The 18,252-nt window shown below is 41.2% G+C and overlaps 1 protein-coding gene across 1 annotated transcript in view; it reads right to left on the bottom strand.

Annotated features, from left to right (window-relative positions):
* The window catches only part of arhgef17 (Rho guanine nucleotide exchange factor (GEF) 17), a gene marked incomplete at its 5' end in the record, with an annotated part of 72,332 nt that overhangs the window by 3,365 nt on the left and 50,715 nt on the right, over positions 1-18,252 (bottom strand). The window contains 22 exons of the mRNA XM_080514488.1: positions 219-401; positions 694-789; positions 1,370-1,544; positions 1,680-1,828; positions 2,049-2,116; positions 2,347-2,433; positions 2,557-2,824; positions 2,920-3,039; positions 3,526-3,650; positions 4,646-4,749; positions 4,841-4,924; positions 5,100-5,173; positions 5,374-5,581; positions 5,808-5,926; positions 6,177-6,262; positions 6,544-6,653; positions 7,377-7,427; positions 7,768-7,944; positions 8,920-9,012; positions 9,787-9,903; positions 12,255-12,437; positions 15,183-15,260. Of these exons, the coding sequence (XP_080370614.1) occupies positions 219-401; positions 694-789; positions 1,370-1,544; positions 1,680-1,828; positions 2,049-2,116; positions 2,347-2,433; positions 2,557-2,824; positions 2,920-3,039; positions 3,526-3,650; positions 4,646-4,749; positions 4,841-4,924; positions 5,100-5,173; positions 5,374-5,581; positions 5,808-5,926; positions 6,177-6,262; positions 6,544-6,653; positions 7,377-7,427; positions 7,768-7,944; positions 8,920-9,012; positions 9,787-9,903; positions 12,255-12,437; positions 15,183-15,260 (2,755 nt within the window). The remainder of the gene's footprint in view (positions 1-218; positions 402-693; positions 790-1,369; positions 1,545-1,679; positions 1,829-2,048; positions 2,117-2,346; positions 2,434-2,556; positions 2,825-2,919; positions 3,040-3,525; positions 3,651-4,645; positions 4,750-4,840; positions 4,925-5,099; positions 5,174-5,373; positions 5,582-5,807; positions 5,927-6,176; positions 6,263-6,543; positions 6,654-7,376; positions 7,428-7,767; positions 7,945-8,919; positions 9,013-9,786; positions 9,904-12,254; positions 12,438-15,182; positions 15,261-18,252) is intronic.

Genomic DNA, 18,252 nt, shown 5'->3' on the forward strand with positions numbered 1-18,252 from the left:
ATACAAACCTTGGTTAGTGCATGTTTGGCTCAGTGTGGGTTTTTATAAGAAAAGTCAAAAGGTTTCTTGACATATCTGACTAAAACACTGACGACTGGTCACAGGTTTACTCTGCAAGTAAGCATTCCCAATTATTCCCAGTGTCATCACATAACGCATACGTGTCGATCATAGATGTGAATGGGAAAGCCTGGGATTAAACATTAAATATTACAAACCCGTGGAGTCTGTGTTTGAAGGAGGCGGGCTGACATCGAACCCTTCCGGCAGCTCGATCGAAGTCAGGAACCGAACGTGACCCGTGTGTCCGTGAGCCGAGCCCATCGGCAGCATCGGAGATTTCAGTGACCCAACTCCCGTCCCCGAACTGACCGCTGGGATCGCCAGCGTGAGGACCACCCCTGCACAACAACATTAAGATCCAATAAGGTTTTTTTTTCAAACTAATTCATAACCAGTGACAAAGGGTGAAATGCAACCATCTTGAATTTTTATGCCCGAGGATGTATTTTGGGCATGTATTCACAATGAATTGGTCTGGGAGTTAGGAATGTGACATAGACACATCAGATCCAAACGACAGGCTCAACAACAGAAGGGTTTATAATAAAGTAAACCAAACACAATAATATATACTGATCATAAGATGTATTAATGGTAGATTTCTGAGCCTAACGTGTGAGGTGTTGTTACCTGCACTGGTTCCGATCCACAGCAGATCTTTACAAGCCAGCAGGGCTGTGATTCTTAGACAGGCTGCCTTGTGTTGCCTGATGATTGCGTCCGCTCCTGAGTATTAAAAAGCAAAGATAAAAAGTGCCACGTCAGTCACGCTGGTGAAAATACAAAGTTCACAAGGTTCCGAAACAACAATCAGCCCTAGTAATATAACCACTGACCGACATGTACAGAGAATAACACAGGTTATCCTTTTGATGTGGGTCGATTTTTGGCTTGAAGAGTGCAAATAATTTACTGAATTTACATGTGTGTGATTCTCTGCCTTGAGATAAACTGTCAATCTGCCTGAGGTGACCCCTGCCTTTTTTTAAATCATAAGCAGGGATCAGCTCCAGCTGGTCCCTGCAACCTTGGATTGGATAAATTGTATAAATGATGGATGAATCTCTTTTTCGTGGCAACTGTTTATGAGGCAGTGGGTGAATATTTTGTGCGAGAATGTACCGTCAGAAACAAATGAAAGGACAAGCAGAATTTGAAGGAGTTTGAAAAGGCCAAGTTGTGATGGCTGCACTCCGAGGTCAGATCTTGTCAGTGCATCACAGCTTCTTACAGATGTGGAGGAAGAGAAATGTACCAACACAATATCAGGCCAGCGGTCAGTGTATGGGTGTTATCTACTGTTCACCTGCAAGCATCTTGTGCACAGCCGGCGCCACATCCACCTCCGTCAGGCTCTCCCAGCTCTGAGCGTGATACAGTTTGACCTGCGCACTGCCCTGCAACGCCAACCACACGCCCTGACCGTACGCCACCATGCACGTCACACACCGGCTGCTGTCAGTGCCCACCTGGAAACAGTGCTGGGAGGGAGAGAGGGAGGGAGGGAGGGAGGGAGGGAGGGAGGGAGGGAGGGAGGGAAGGAGATGAGTCTTCAGGGTTTCTCTATTGTTCAGCAGCAGCGGCGAGACCTGCGATAGATCCGCTCCTCGCCCTACCTCTTGTACCAGTGTGGTCGTGTTGATGATCAGGACTCTGTTCTGTGAGCCACACCAGAGCTTCCCTCCCACAGGAACCATCTTTGTAACAGGACTACTGGGTGACCCCAGGACTAATGTTTGTGAGGACTGAGCGTCCCAGAAACTACCTGAAAATATAACAAGGGCGGAAAAAAGATGAAGACGGTCAAGTTTGAAGCAACAAAACCACTTTTTACTGACAAATGTACCATGTCTAAAGCTCATTAAATATTAGATAGGGATGATTCATGTTTTTTGTGGAAAGGCAGTGCAAAGTGGTGCTTCATGTACAAAATCTGAGTGTGTTCCGTCACTTCTTACTGTAAGTATGTGAAGAGTTTAGCTTACCTGCTTCCCTCTGATAAACAATCACCTCTCCATTTGCAAGGGACACAAACACTTTGTTGTCCAAATACCTGAAGAAAGCAAAAAAGTGAGGAAAAAAAAAAACTTTGGGTAAAACTTTGATTCACATTGTTGAGTAGTGTCTACTTATCTCTCTTCCATTCTGTAGTGTCAATATCATAAAGCAGGGGTTTTTTTAAATGGTTTTTTTTCAATACTTCATATTCTCTCATTTGAAAAACACTCTTTCTGAAACAGAAGCTCTCATTTTCTGAAAGGCAAGACTTAAAACCATACTCACAGTATAGAGAGGATGGATGCCGCGTGCTGCATCTTCATGCTGTTTTTACGGTTGCGGATGTTGTCGGACGACTGGTACACATGAATGCTATCAGACACAAAGGCATTACAGGAAATGAAAAACAAAACAAAACAGTCGCCCAACAAATAATGAGGCAATCGCTATGCGGGAGCGGAGTAATGACCGTTGCTTTGTTGGTAAACTACTCACCACCCGTCCTCCGTGCCCAGCCACACAGAGCTCTGGTAAGCCTCCGGGTCGATACTGAGCAGGTCTTCCAGACTCGCCCGGGTGAACGATCCCCGAGAGGAGCGACGCATGGCGCGGCCGTCCATGGGGCTCTCCGCATGGGCACGGCTTCCTCCGCCGACCCCCAACAGCCCCTGAGCTCCATAGGAGCTCGCCACGGGGAACTCCTGCTCCTCCTCACTGCTGGTGGTCTCTGTCGCCATGTCCTTAGAGCTCTGACCTTCATCATCTGAGGGTTAGGGATGAAAAAAAAACTTAAAAGAAATACTTGAGGAACTGACAGAAATGTGTCAAATCTTGTGTGAGTGAAGCGTTTTCACTCACTGCCATAGCTGGATGATATGGTGGAGTGGCTGGCCTGACTCTGCAGGGTCGACGAGGGGCTTGGTGAATCTTCATCGTCTGTGTCGTCACTGTCAAATGGAACAAGCTCCGCCCCCGGTCCTGGAAACAACCCACTAACTTGTGAGCCTATGTAAGAGTATTTTTCCATATAACTGACATTCAAATCATGTAGTGCAGAAGCTTATTGCATTTAAACTGGGAACAATCCTTTTTTTAACATCTGTTTTTTTTCTTACATAAGATAAATTAATTTGAATTCTAGGAGATCTGGTAAAAAATAAATAAATAAATATATATATATACATACACATACATATAAACTTACCCTTTTGACAACTGTGTGTGAACCCTATTAATAGCATGTGATTGTTTGCGACTCGTAAATTCAAAAAACTGCCGACATTATTTTTCTAACACTCACAAGATCTTGTTTAGTCGGAAAATGCACTTCCTTGGTGAAAAGTCCATTCTGACATTTCTCCGGCAGTAACTAACAGGTTAATAGGGAAGGTGAGCTGGGATTAGACCGTCGTGACACAGGTTAGTTTTACCCTACTGATGATGTGTTGTTGTGTTGTTACAAACCTGTAGGCTGATCTGCCAGCTGTAGTGTTGAATGAGAGATGGATATATGGAGCTGCTGCTGCTGCTGCTGACTGTGACCGGCTGCTGCAGAGGCCGGAGCAACCACAGGATCAGATCCACGCTCCCTGGCAGGTCACAGAGGGATTGGTTAAACAGTAGAAACAGAAAGTCTGAAATAAATTGAATGTACGTATTGGAAACAACTTATAATTGCCATTGTTTTGACATTAAAATGTCTTGTTTCACGTTTGGATTTCAACAAGTTATGAAGTAACATTAATTTAACACTATTACATTTTTCAGTAATGCACCAGTCACTGGTTATGAAATTATTACCCAGTTAATATTACTAATGCTTCCTAGTTAGATGAAATAGTTAGAGCTCCCTCTTTGCCCGAGTCAGCAGTTAGACTGACCATTATTAAAGCTTTTGTCTTCAAAGCTCAGTCCTCCTGTTCGATATAAAGATAATAATAAGAACCTTTATTTATATAGCACCAATGCTATGCAAACTGCAACAATGCAGTTCAAAGTTCTTTAAACAGAGGAACAAGACAAAATAATTAACACAAGCATCATATAAATGAAAAAAAGCTAACAAATATTTTACGTTCTCTCTTCTCAAACTAACTCCGCCTGGCGTGAGAGACATGAGACTGTCACTGTATCTTTGAAAAACAGGGCTGCTGTGTGCATGTTTGTTTTGCTGCTTCTTCTCATAGTTACCGGTATTACTGTTAAAATGTTTATTCTAAAACTCCAAAAATTATTATTTCTAAAAATGGTTCTTCCTTTGCGGTGTGTTCAGTGAAAAACCTGCTGTTGAAACTACCACAACTTTAATAATGAAACTAAAAGAAGTTGGGTGTGCCCCAAAATGTAACTTACTGATGTAACTTCAGCTGAAGCTCATAAAGGAATGAGTTACAAAGTCTTATTCTCGGAGGACCACTTGTGTTAAAGCAGGACAACATCTAAAATACTAAACTCATTCCGACATCCTGATTGAGATCATTTGAAAGGAAAAGACTTTTTGAGCGCTCAGCGACTAATCTTTTCAGTACCTCGTTAATCATATATCTTTTCTTTTCTTTTTTTTTCCACACTGGCGATCACTGACCTTCCTTTTAGTCCTGGCACTGCAGCGATGCAGATGATCCGGGCTGAGCAGACGGCGATGCAGGCCTCCACCGTCGGCTCGTCTTTAATGTTCAACAAACAAACCTGCGCACAACACATCAGCATTCAAGAACACCTGCACTGTGTTCATGCCTCCACTTCAGAACAAAACATAGCCTGGTGCTTTTTCTGATACCTGTCCGACGTATCCGTCGCTGTTACACACCCACACTTCACAGCCGCTGTCGGGACAACTGTGGCTCGGAGACGCGCAGGAAAACTGGAGGAAGCAGACAACACATGAGTGAACATGACATCTGTACAGTATGCTTGAGACAGCGTGTCTGCAGGTATGAATGGAATTTTAATAAAATATATGTTGTTGACAGGAATGAAAAAAGGTTGTTTTTTTTTTGGAGATGTAGAAAAAGTACATAATCTGTGTTGCATCTTACCTGCATCCCACTGCGGGTCTTCATAATAGGAATGGCCTTTAAGAACTCGGGATCCCACTGGTCCTTATTCATAGCTAAGAAAGAGACACACAGATGTCAAGTTTCATTTTGATAACTCAAAGTTGTGTTCAATTAGAGTCCAACTTATTAAAACTTACAAATCCAATTTAACCAGTAATCTTGAGAAAATTCCAAGATATCAATTCAGGGATGTTTAAGTCTTCTATTGTGCCGAAAACATTATTCTGACTGTTTATGTCGCCTTTTTACCCACCTAGCTTTTTCTTGGCGTCCTCGAAGGCCTGTTCAAAGCTGGAGCGAGCGTCAGGTGAGCTGAACTCGAAGACGAAGCTGCTCTCCGCAGAGGCCGTGGTAAACTCCAGCTTGGTGGGCAAGAAAGTCATACTGAAGGCCAAAGACTGTTTCTCTGACAGCTCTCTGTGTACCGACGCCATCAGGTCCTTTATCACCTCGTCTAAGGACTGAGCGCAACGGAAAGAGGCAGAGGACAGAAAAAAAAAATACTGTTAAAGATGAAGAATGCTCTGTGAAAATGTGACTGCAGCGGCTCAAGGGGAGATGAAATACTGAGTTATTAGTTGTGGCATAGTATATAGGCTGTCTCACATTTGACCATTCCATTAAACAGCCCATCGAGACAACATGAGAAGTAAAATATTAAGTGAATCAAGTATTAGTCCACAGTACCTGGTGGGGGAAGCTAAGGGTCTCGGAGAGTTTGCTGATCTGCCCCAACGTGCTGAGATCCTCATCCAGCCTGCTGATCATCTTCTGGATGTTTTCCTTGTTTGTTGCCTGTGTGGTACCTGTGGTGGTCAGAGAAAAGCAAAACACCCAAAACAAGGGAAACTTGAGTTCAAGATTCTGATGCTGAGACATTTCATGCTGATGAATAGGAAAAGAGTAAGGGTACGCTAATAAATCAAGTTTAATTGTTGTACTTTTTGTCCTTCTTCGTGATTCATGTGACAAAATACATCCAGTGATGTGAAGGAAGATAACAAGTGTTATAATTGTACCTTATTAGTTGTGTACATCTGTTCAAAAGAGTCTTACTTTTCACCACCTCCACGTCCTCAAGAGGAAGTTTCCACAGGAACTTGTATTTACTGGACGTGTCGATCACACTGGCAGCAGAGTAGCTGAGAGAGAAGGAGAGAACCATAACAAAAGCATGATCGAGAACTAAAGTTAAATCAAGACCAGTATTGTTGTTCAACACCAGGGGGCAGTGTGGGTTAGAAACTGCAATGTCTTGTCAGGTACATCTATTCTTTGTGGAGGTACAAGAACTGAGAGCACAGATCTGCAGTCCAAACACACACTGATGAGGGTGAGAAGTATTTCTGAGGTTAAGATAATGTAGTGTGAAGACACACTGTGAGGTTAGAGTGGAGAGCTGGTTCGTCAGTGTAGCGCTTACAGGCTCATGGAGCTGCGTCTTAATGAGCCAGACTTCCTCTTGAGAGTGGTGCAGATGATCAGATCACTGAAGAGGAAGAGAGAGCGATCTTTCTTTCCTCCCACAGACTTCTACAGAACAAGAGAAACCAGAGATCAGAAAAGCTCAGACGGCTTCACACAATTGGATCTGATTGTAATATTACCACTGTCTCTGTGTGGCCATGTGAGTGTACAACAAACAGGCTTGTTTAAAAACCAGGCCCTTCTCTCTACTTCTAAAAACACACTGTGGTGGTTTGATTGAAATCCACACCCAGCAGAGACCAAAGAGCTCTGAAAGGACCAAACAGGTGATGCGATGAACTTTAGAGGTGCAGTGTACTGTTGAGTGGAGAACTGCCACACCTCAACATGTGTTACAGGCTGCGTTATCCTATGTGGTCAAATTAACAACAGAGTCGTCCCACATGCTTTGCATTGCACTCCGTCCAGCATGTCTTGGTTCTGTTTAAAATACCAGTGTGATTGCCACAGCAAGCACACATAAGACATCTCTTGGGATAATGTTGTTGTGTGCTGCAACATGATTTTCAAGAAATGTGCTTAGGAATTCCAAAATAACAGTGCTCTTTCTCTTCATGAAACTAATTATAATCAAAAACAGTTGTGCATCACACATTGTTAGGTGTGAATGCAGCAAAGACAAGATCCATCTAAGAGCACCAGGGATTACGTTCATTCCAGAACACATTAATGCAATGGAAGTGATAAAAATGTAGATTGAAAAAAAAAAGAAAGAAGCCACTACTGAAACTAGATAGAACACTTGTGAGTTCAAATGGCATTTCTTACCGCCTCCATGACGATTTCCTGTCTCAAGAACTTCCTCTGAGGATTCAGAATCTGCCAGAAACAAACAAAAGCATATCGTGACTTCATATAACAAAACACACAATCAAAAATGCAATCGATAGAAAGCAAACCAGACACTTCTTATTTTTGATGCCACGGTGGTTTTAGGTACAGCGTCACTGGGGTAACAGCCTATATGTTCATGCTCAATCAGTTTCAATCGTCTCAGATAAATGTCATGTAACTTACATTTAATCTCTGTAGAAATTTTGAGCACAATTTCACCAAAAAGCTGCTTATTGAGATATTTTCTGACATTTTAGTGTCCCAAGCCAGAGGAGCATTGTTACAGTTTGTACGGATGGAGTTTGCTCTATGAATTTACTCTCACATGTTCGACTCCCTCGATGTGCGACTCGATCTCCTGGATAACTCTGGCTTCTCTCTCCGCCTCCTCGGCGGAGCGACGTCCTTTATTGATTTTCTCCGCCAGCCGCTTTATGTCCCTCTGAGCGCCCAGTAAGTACGAGTGGTCGGGGTGATCCTCTGGAGTGTGCTTCAGCAAGTCCTTGAAGAAAACGATACAAATAGATTAATATCTATAGACATGGAGTGTGACAGGAGATTAGATTAAGTAAGTTGTTTTGAGTCGGAATGACTCACCTGTATGAGAATGTGTGTTTATCCTATGTGGCTGTTTCAAGTATCATGAGTGGAAGTATAATTGCTCTTTAAACTTCACTGTACAATCAACCAGGAGGCATTGAGAACCTACTGTAACCACACCAAGCCTCCACTTTTACTTTATCCCCCGTGACACTATATTTATCCTGTTCATCTAATTCATGGTCAGACTCTGCATGAGAGATAGTAAAAACCTCAGAAAACAGTTTGTGTCATACGTGAAAAGTGATTCAAACATGATGAAATGACACTAAATAAATAAATAGGGAATAACCAGGTCTAATAACTTACAACACATAAAATAATGAGTAAACCAATCAAAATTACAAAGTCATGCTCGAGATTATGTGACAAGACAGATTCAAACATACACGTTTGTAGAAACCGCACTAAACTCAACAGATTCGTGGTTATTTCCTAATTAAATCCAGCTTTGGTCACAATGTTTGTTCAAGATTCTCCTTCCAGCTGCCAGGAAAGCCATCGTGAAAAAAAAAAAAAAAAAGCGGAACTCAAAGCTAAGGCACCAGATCCCAACCGTGGAGAAACTCCACGATGAAGCTCAAAGCACATGAACCAGGTCAACTGGACTTGATCATGTGTCTTGGAGGAAGATCTCACTCTTATGAATGTTTCATCAAGACATTTGACCAAGTTCAGATGACCTGAAGCCTCCTACCTAAACAAATAAGACCTGATATATCCCAGACATGAACTGTATGGATGTACTATGCTGTGCATACATGCAAAGTGTGTTTCCTTTCCTCCTCTGCCTCACAGTTAGAAGTTTATTTTTAATGCTGGAAAAAAACCCCACATCGCTCATTTTCTGTTATAAGGGAAACTTTCCACAACCCACCTTCACCAGCAGCTCATATCGAGGAATCCGCTGCACGGGTTTGATCATCAGATCTCCCAGAGCCTGCTTCTCCTTGTTCTCACGCATGTTTTGCTGTTGAGTAAAAAGAATATGGAAATACGTATATATGGATATACAGGTGAGAAAAAACTGCCCATTATAAATGGTGGACTTCACCATCAGAAGTTTTGTTGATAAGACTGTTTATTTGCATTTATTAAAAAAAATATATATATTTTTTACTTTTGAAAGAAATAAAGAATTACAAACAAACAAAATTCTCTGCTGCTGGAAAAAAAAGACAAGACAGAGACCTCTCAGATTTAACTGAGCATATTCATGCTATTCCCAGCCATTGAAATAGTTTTGTTGGTGTTGGTTTGCCAGATCTTTGTTTGATTGTAGTTTCAGAAAACAGAAAATGGAGCAAAATATAACAAAAATTGAGAGGAACAAAACTGATATTGGTGTGTTACAGTACAAACAAACTTAAGCGATACAACAGAACTGATTATTTTAGATATAAAATGTTTACATACAGTTTCAACCTTACACCAACCTGCTCACTTGGTATTTATATTTAAAAAATAAATAAATAAATAAAAATTACAAAGTATAATCCTCAATGAAAATGCACATTGATGCTGGAGTTCTGCATGAGCTCCAGCATGTAAAGCATGTCTCTTTACAAATATCCACCGATCACACTGATTGAAGTCAATGTGTTTCAGTGGCTGATTTCATTCAGGTGGTAAACCTTGGCGAAGCGTGTTAATATTGCTCACTGCTTGTTTTCAAACTAATCCATATGTTCAGAGCAGCCGCTCACACAAGCTGTGACCATCTGTGAATACGTCTCACACTAACCTCCAGAAACTTGTGAAAAGCCGGCTTGGCCTCCTTGGCGATCCTCACGGCGTCTTTGGCGTTGAGGAAGTTGTCGATGTAGGCTGAATACATGTTAGCGAGAGCCTCTTTGGAGAACTGCGCAAAAGAAGAGGATGCTCAGGTTACATGTGGAACCGAAAACAGCTGGTTTTAATTTTGATCTGCCAGCAGTTGGAAGAGAAAAATAGTATTTTATCTGTTTGAAAAGACACAAAATGGTTAAAATGACTGAAATGCCCGTCCTTCCTGTGGCAATCAGCCTCTACTCCTCTATGTGAATAGTGTTTGCTGTTAATTTCATCCTTTCTGCGCTTGTATTAGTCACCGTTAAGCCTTGTACATATTAATATGTACAAGGTTTTCTCTCTATTTATTATTTGTGGAGCAATGGTTGAAGCAATTTCCCTCTGGGACTAATAAAGTATTTCTATTCTATTATAAAATGTCAAAATGGTCCGAGAAATGGGGGGGGAAAGAAAGTTGAAACGTCTTAAATCGAATACCAGAAAACAGCTAAAAGTATAATGAAACATTTACCAGTCAAAATTCCGATTGGAACTTTAGAAATGCAACATAAGATACAGTTTTTGTTCGTGTTTCAAAACTACTGGATACATGAAACTTTAGAAGCTATGTCAGTTTTATTTTAAAAGGTTGAACCGTGATTTGCAGCTCCAGGTGAATTTGATTTCGTTAAAAAAAAAAAAAAAAAAAAAAAAAAAAATGGCTGTTTTGGTCATAAAAGTTGCAGACCTGGACTAAGTCAATCACAAACACTGAAACAACTTGGTTTGAACAGAGACTAGATATTTTTATTATTGTTATGAAGCACATGGGCTGCTCTTAAAATGCCCTTTAAGAAAACACATCAGTCATGTCGTTACTTGATTAAGTGAAATCCACTTCCACTGCTCAAGACAGGAAAACCCAGTTTCCGTCTTCACATTTCTCACCACTACATCTCATGTGTTTTCCAGCTTCTAGCAGGAGGCATGAATACATTTTATGATTTAGGTTTTCAATGTGGTTCCCAGTCTGCTTCACTCACTTCTATTTCAGTTTGTGGTTTCCTGCACTTTCTCCATTCTGCAAGTGAGTTTTGCAGTTTCGCACTTTGTATATGAAATAAAACAAACTAAAGTACCTTCATCCTCTCTGTACAGGCTCCCTTCGTGTGTTATGAAAATGTCTTTGGATGAATAGGAGTCCTTCACTCATTCATTCTCCCAAACTGACAGCCATTACTGGAAACCTTCGAGCACTGTGTTTTTAAAACTCCTTTCAGAAGGTCATGAGAAATTTTAAAAGGGTCACCGAGCGATCACTGGAAAAACAAAATGTTAAACTGACGTTGCCAACTACAGACCATCTCCTAATAAAACAACAACGCCTTTAAAGACTGTTTATTCATTCAAGGACCGAGTCTACAGTTGGATCTATTTTAAATGCCGTGTTTGTAGGCCACTCCAGTTTTCTCCCGAAGGCGAAACACAAGAGCATTAGATCAATTACTGGTTCTAAATTGATTGTGGCGTCAGTCTGTCTCTCTCTCTCTCTCTCTCTCTCTCTCTGTCGAACCACAGCAGCATCATTTCAGAGGCTCAGTTTTCAAGTGAAAGCGCATCGTTTTTGTGTTTATGTTGCAGAAAAATGTCATATTTACGCAACAATTTTTGAAGACGATATCAAATACCCAAACCAAAACAAAATGTTTCCATTTTCACTGGAGTAGAATCGCATTTTCAATTTTTTAATCAACGCTATACACAATAATGAAATTGGAGTTGATAAAATTCCACAAAATTTTAAGTGTTTATTAAATTTTTATTTTCTGGATTCCTGAGGTATTTTGTGGGCTTATTGTTCTGAAAGTTGTTGAGAGTAGAAAAAGGTTTGTCCTTAACAAACTGCCTGCTGGCAGAAGTCAACTATCTCACACAGTGAGTCTACATTCAGTAAACACAAGTTAACTTTCCTGACAGGTGCACAACACATTCCTTCAACACAGATCAGGAGGAACACTCAAACAAGGACTTTATCACCAACACCCTTTTATTTGTACATTTTGAATTTATTTGGAATTTCAAAGGTTTTAATCTTGCGCTATGAAGTTGTAAATGTATTGATTACTATGTGCAACTCAGGTAACTTTGTGGAATTTTAGTTCATTTTTCACCAACCAGCACATAAGTCTATGATGTTTCGAAACAAACCACAGTCCTTTGGATTTTAATCCCTTTATTTGATCTTTTCTTCTGTGCTGACACCAAGTTAATTGAAAATCTCTCCTGACATCAGAACTGCCATAAAGAAACCTTTGCAGTGAAACACTAAAGACATAAGGCCTTTTCCAGAAATCCTTCTTCCCTTTTGCGTAGACATTGGTCCAAAAACGCAAACAGAAAATACACAAGCGCTCTCTTTCATGTGCTGTCAGCTCTACTTACCGCCTGGATCAGGAGGTGTCCGACGGTTTGCCTGTCGTGCCACTGGCTGACGCAGCCGGCCACCTGCTCCAGGAAGTGCTCGTGGTGCTCCAGGATCTCCGGGATCTGGTAGAACATCTCGTCCACCAGCAGAGGGTCCACGATCGAGCCGCCGTCCGGCTGCTTGAGAGGACGCATGTAGCCCTGAAGGGAGGGAGCCAGCACTCAGCAAGAGGGGAACAAGTGTCACATCATTTCCCTGATGCATTACGAGAAACTCTCAACGAGTTTACAGCACGTGGGGGTGTCTTTTAGAGATGTGGAATGACTGACACCTACTCAGAAACCAAGAGCATGCTTTCACCTTTGTGGTCTTTAAGATGTCTTGCTACCTAAATAACAATCACTGATTCAAACACAGTTATTCATTTAGCATGAAGGTCCACTGTTGAAGCCCAGAGCAATACGATGCTGAAAGGAGTCCACACAGATTTTGAAAACCACATGATTTCACGTTTTTGTCCACTAAGCTTTTCTTTCTTCTCCTCCTCAGAGGTAGATTTAGAAGTCGGATGTCCTATTGAGCTCAACTCCGACACACTCCACCTCTGCTGTGCTTCATTTGCTTGACCCAGTTGACTTTGAAATGAACTGGAGCAGACGTAACCCAGAGACTCCACAATGTGTAAAGTCCAGTTATCTGCATGTGGCTCACTGCCTGACACCAATGACACATCTGGTGTCTAATTCAGACTGTAGGTTTATTTGCACTGAAGAAAGTTAGCACTAAAAGAAGGATTCAAACATGGCACTAATTTGATTGGTATATGCTTTTGACCTTTCACTTCGCTAACTTTATCATACATAGACACCCTTCCATTTTTTTTTTTCAGATTGACCAACACACATACAGTGCAACAGTGACCTGTGCTGGTTGTGGTTCGCAAAAAAATCCTCACATAAGCTGGTAATGATGACGCATCCACATTTATCGCTTGTAATGCAGTAGTAGTACACCTGCTGTACCAGAGAGTCAGGTTAAAGAGGAAAGAAAGGACAGTGCAAGATGTGCAATCAGAATCTAGGTCAGTGTGAAACACATACAGTACTAGACTGTGTGACGCATCTGATGAAGTGCTGCTGGGGTGTCATGTAGACCCAGACCGAGCTCACGTCTGACATCAACCTGTGTTTACTGGGATTAGCAGGTGCTTCTGGTATGACAGCCTAAAGGTGTGTGAGCCGCTCTGTGCCTTGGACTTCCTGATATTTTGTGTGTTGTAGTATTGGGATCAAAATCACAAGTCTTACTATACTAATTTGTTTGAACTGTTACAGCTATTGTTTTGCACAAAATGTTATTGTACTATTTTATTCACCTCCTTCAGAGTGACAGTAAATTCAGGTCTAAGAATGTGTGGTTTAATTAAATAATTCATAGTTTCACTCTAATATTCAGTTTACCGAATGGGCTTATACTAATATGTTATCCATATTCAATACACTTTCATGATAGCATTGGAGATGTATTTACACCTTGCAAGGATAAAGAAATAGAATAATGCATTTTATTTATAGGTACATTTCAAAGCACTCAAGGTCATCTCACAAAAGTTCAGAAAAATAACATTTGATAGCTATTTGGGATTCAATATATATACAATCTGCCAAAATAAATGATGTAACTTTGGATTAGTTTTGTTTCATTTCAGCTCAAGTTGATTCTGATTGTCAGACCACTTATTTGCATCAGCCTAAAATTACTTGTTTACCGGATGAAAACTGAATATACTTCCTCTTGGGAAATCTCCCACAAAACTAATTTCTTTTAGAAAAGAAACAAAGAAAGAAACTCCCAAGAGTTGGATTTCTTGTTTGGGCAGCAGTGCTGTCGAGCCGTCACAGCTCGACCACATCTGACGTTCGCCTTCAAGGATATGCACTTTCACAGCAGTCGCCGTGGTAACTCTTACTTTGCCCGTGTCGTCATGGGAACCGAGCCCAGGATTATTCACATTGTGGCCACATACTCGCACAGGAACGCACGCACAGGCAGAAAAACAGTCAGGATCTGTGTGGGCCGAACGTGCACGGATGTAAACACATGCACACTTTAGTGACATGCACATATTTGCACGTTCCTGCTCGTCAACACTCACACACACACACACACACACACACACACACACACACACACACACACGCACACACACACACACACACACACACACACACACACACACACACACACACACACACACACACACACACACACACACACACGATGGCAGGTTATACAACAGGGTGGCTGCAGGTAGCAAAACTAACAGTACGTTTATAAGAGAGGGATGCAGCAGAGATTTAGGGGAAAGGTTAGCTAGCTGGTGTATGTGTGTGTGTGTGTGTGTGTGTGGGCAGATAATGCTGATGTGACGGGGTTAGCAGATTAGCTCGACAGGGGAATGACAATAAGTGTATTACGCAACACCTTTTGTTACCTACATTCATTATTCATGTTCTCAGCACTCCTGCGATTCCAAAACGGGTTTCCACTTTTATTTGTGTGCGCGTTACTCTTTTGTGTACTTGTGCCATGTGAGTTTCTCAGTAAACACCCGCTGAAAAGACCTTTGAGACAGATGGCCACCAATTCATCTGCTGGAGGTTTCTTTCTGTTCTTTCTGTTTTCTGTTTCCACTGCTGCCTAAGTTTGCTAAGGAGGAATTGGAGTTTATTTTTTAATACATTTTTATCTGAAAGCAAAGGGATGTGACTTTTTGCTATTGGAGCTGAATGCAACAAGCTAATTAGAAGGCAGCAGGAATATCTGTTGAGTGTGTGTGTGTGTGTGTGTGTGTGTGTGTGTGTGTGTGTGTGTGTGTGTGTGTGTGTGTGTGTGTGTGTGTGTGTGTGTGTGTGTGTGTGTGTGTGTGTGTGTGTGTGTGGTACCTGAATGAGAGTACGGAGGGACTCCACATACGACTGCTCTGTGTCCACGAGGGTCATCATCACATGTCTCCTCATATCCTGTGAGGACAGTCGAAGAAGAAGACGAGAAAAAAAACAAGGTCAGTCGCTGCTTTATACTGTATCTCTGTCACAACCTCTGTAATAGAAATGAAAAAAACACGAGGACATCCTGAGACACTGACCTGCAAACATCCTCTTCAAACATGTGATGAATAAGAGGTTTGGTTTTTGTTTTTTTTAGTGATCTGACCAGCCCTGGGATTGCAGATAGAAAATAACTCTGAGCTAAATGTATCTTTATAGTACGTTGCCCAGCCTCCTCTAATGTTTTTTCTGACAAATTAAATAATATTGACAAACTAAGATATGAGAGCATAGTTTCCCAATTGACGTCGAAGAGGCCAGAGGTTGTCAAAATGAGATTTACACATGTCAAAGCAAATCAGAGCCCAAAAAAAAAAAAAAAAACCAGTGCCAGTGTTTTGGCAAGTCAGAGATCATACAATAAGAACATTCACTGAGACAAAAGATGAGGTACCGCTGGTGTAGAGGAACCAACAAGCTTAACAAGATTAAGCATGTCAACCAGAGTTTAGAGTTTGGATGAAACTGAATTAGAATAAATGGTCCGTAATCGACTGTAACCTCGAAACGAATTGGAAAACTCTAATTAGCTTCAGCCAACTTTGGAAAATGAGGTCAGGTTTCTCTTTTTTTTTGCCAAGACAGAGGACAAATTATTGTATTTTGGAAATGCTTTAAAAGTGTACATAAGGAGTGATTACAATGCACATCCAATATTAAATATACAAGGTAAAACACATGCCACATTTTGGGATATTTGTTATTGTTGGTGTCACACTGCCAAAAACATGAATCTTTTTTTCTAAATCTCAAAAATCAAAGAAAGAAGACGCAGGAAGTGAGAAATAAACTATACTGGTTGACAAGTACTCAAACACAAAACTGTGATAGGACACAAACACATTTATAGTCACATTCTTGCACTGCACACCCGTCTTCTCCTAGGACTCTGGTCCATGTTAAATTCCTCATGCTGCACTCGCTGACCTCTCTCCTTTCACGTCCTGTGACCTATCAGGAACTGATCAGCTGTGCTCAACGCTGCAAACATGTACGTACTCATTAACAGTGCAACACAGGCAAGAAAACACCTCCAAGCACTGGTTTGTTCTTGTGTTATTGTTATGATGGAGGATGGAAATATATTTTAATCCTCTTGACATTTTAGCAGCATATTCAGTCTGAAGAGACACTACAGATTTGATGGTGTTTGTTTTATTGCTGATGTGTCCTTTAGTGAAAATAACAAAAAATTACCAAAAATTTAACTATTCTTCTTTCAAGAAAAGCACGGACGTCCTTGGCTTTTTGATATTTTAAATCACCTTTCCAACAATGCTGTTAAGAATGAAAAAAAAAAAAACCCAGAATGACTGCAAATGTTCTTCACAAAAAGAACCATGTCTCGTTTTTTTTGTTATTCGCTGTGTTTCTTGAGAAGAGAAAACTGAGTCGTTCCTGTATATTCTGATTGGTTCATGTTGTTGGAAGCTATTTGACAGAAATATTACATCTGAAAGGTCATTGTGCTTTATTATAAATATTATTATACAGGAGGCAAACAGAAAGGAGACTTTTGCGTACACACACACACACACACACACACACACACACACACACACACACACACACACACACACACACACGTCACAAATGCCAGGATGTCCACACAAGCAAACCCTGACTCAACAAATATAACTAATTGTGATTCATAACCAATAAATGCAAGTAAATGAGCTGCACCAACACACACTGCACCAACACACACTCAAAACAAACAGGGAGGAAACACAAAGTCTGACAGCAACCGATCAAGAAAAGGTTGTGTTCATTTTGGCTTCACATAAACTTTATTGAAATTATTTTGAATTACTGTGAGATGGAGCAAAATCAGTTCAAGAGCATCCTGTGATCGCGAGTTGCTGAATCACATTTTCTCCTGTAAACTGTATTGACATGGATTGAATGCTTGTGCTGCAAACGTTCAGTCCTTTTTTCATGATCACAGCCAGACAAAGTCTATTTTTAATACTTCTGTGTTTGTTGAAGAGGGAGACGGCGATGTAGGGCAATCACAAGGAAGGCATAATGGCCATGGAACAAGTCAGACGTATTATCTCAGGGGACCCTCAAGGGACCTTCCGAGAATATGCTTCAACCAAACATCACTTATGAATATCAGATGGAGCCTCAGGCAAAACCCTATGGTGCATATATAACACACACGCACACGCACACACACACGCACGCACGCGCACGCGCACACGCACACGCACACACACACACACCCCTCTGCTCTCCCCTGCCAGCATCACTGTGCCCTATAAATAACCAGAACAATAACTTTCCAGAAAGACCACGTTTAGTGTTTGGCATCTGAAGAGGTCCCAGGAGTGCTGCGGAGAACCGCTGGAGGGTGAGAGGTGGCGTGTGGATGGAGGAATGTGCATCTCCTCTGTGAGAGGGACTGCTTACGAGGGGAAAAATTTCAACATGCACATCAGTTGTGTTTCAATTTGTTTTGTCTGTGTTCCTGCGTTTGGAGCGGAGCTGCTCTCAGGGCAAAACGTTCACTGCAGATCTGCTCAGCCTCAACACAGGAACACAAACACAATGGAGTAGAGGAAATAGCCACAAGGATTGAACAAGGCTAAAGAGGGAAACGCACCATGACACAGTAGTTGTCCATTAATGTCGCCTGATAAGCCTCGAAGCAGAAACCAGTTCAGAACAGTTTTGGTTCAGTTCTATATTCAGGACCGGTACAATATTACATTTTTGATACAAGGGTGGATAAAATCTATATTTTATTTCTTTAAAATTAGTTTTATTTAAATTCTCATGTCTCACCCAACTCTTCACATATAAACACATTATATTCAATGTTCAGAAAAGGCTGCAACTCTTGACACTTGAAAAACTTAATCAAGCAAATATTTTGGTGTTTGTTTGGATAAATAATCAT

This window comes from Blennius ocellaris (genome assembly GCF_963422515.1).
Source record: "Blennius ocellaris genome assembly, chromosome: 2".
NCBI lineage: Eukaryota > Metazoa > Chordata > Actinopteri > Blenniiformes > Blenniidae > Blennius > Blennius ocellaris.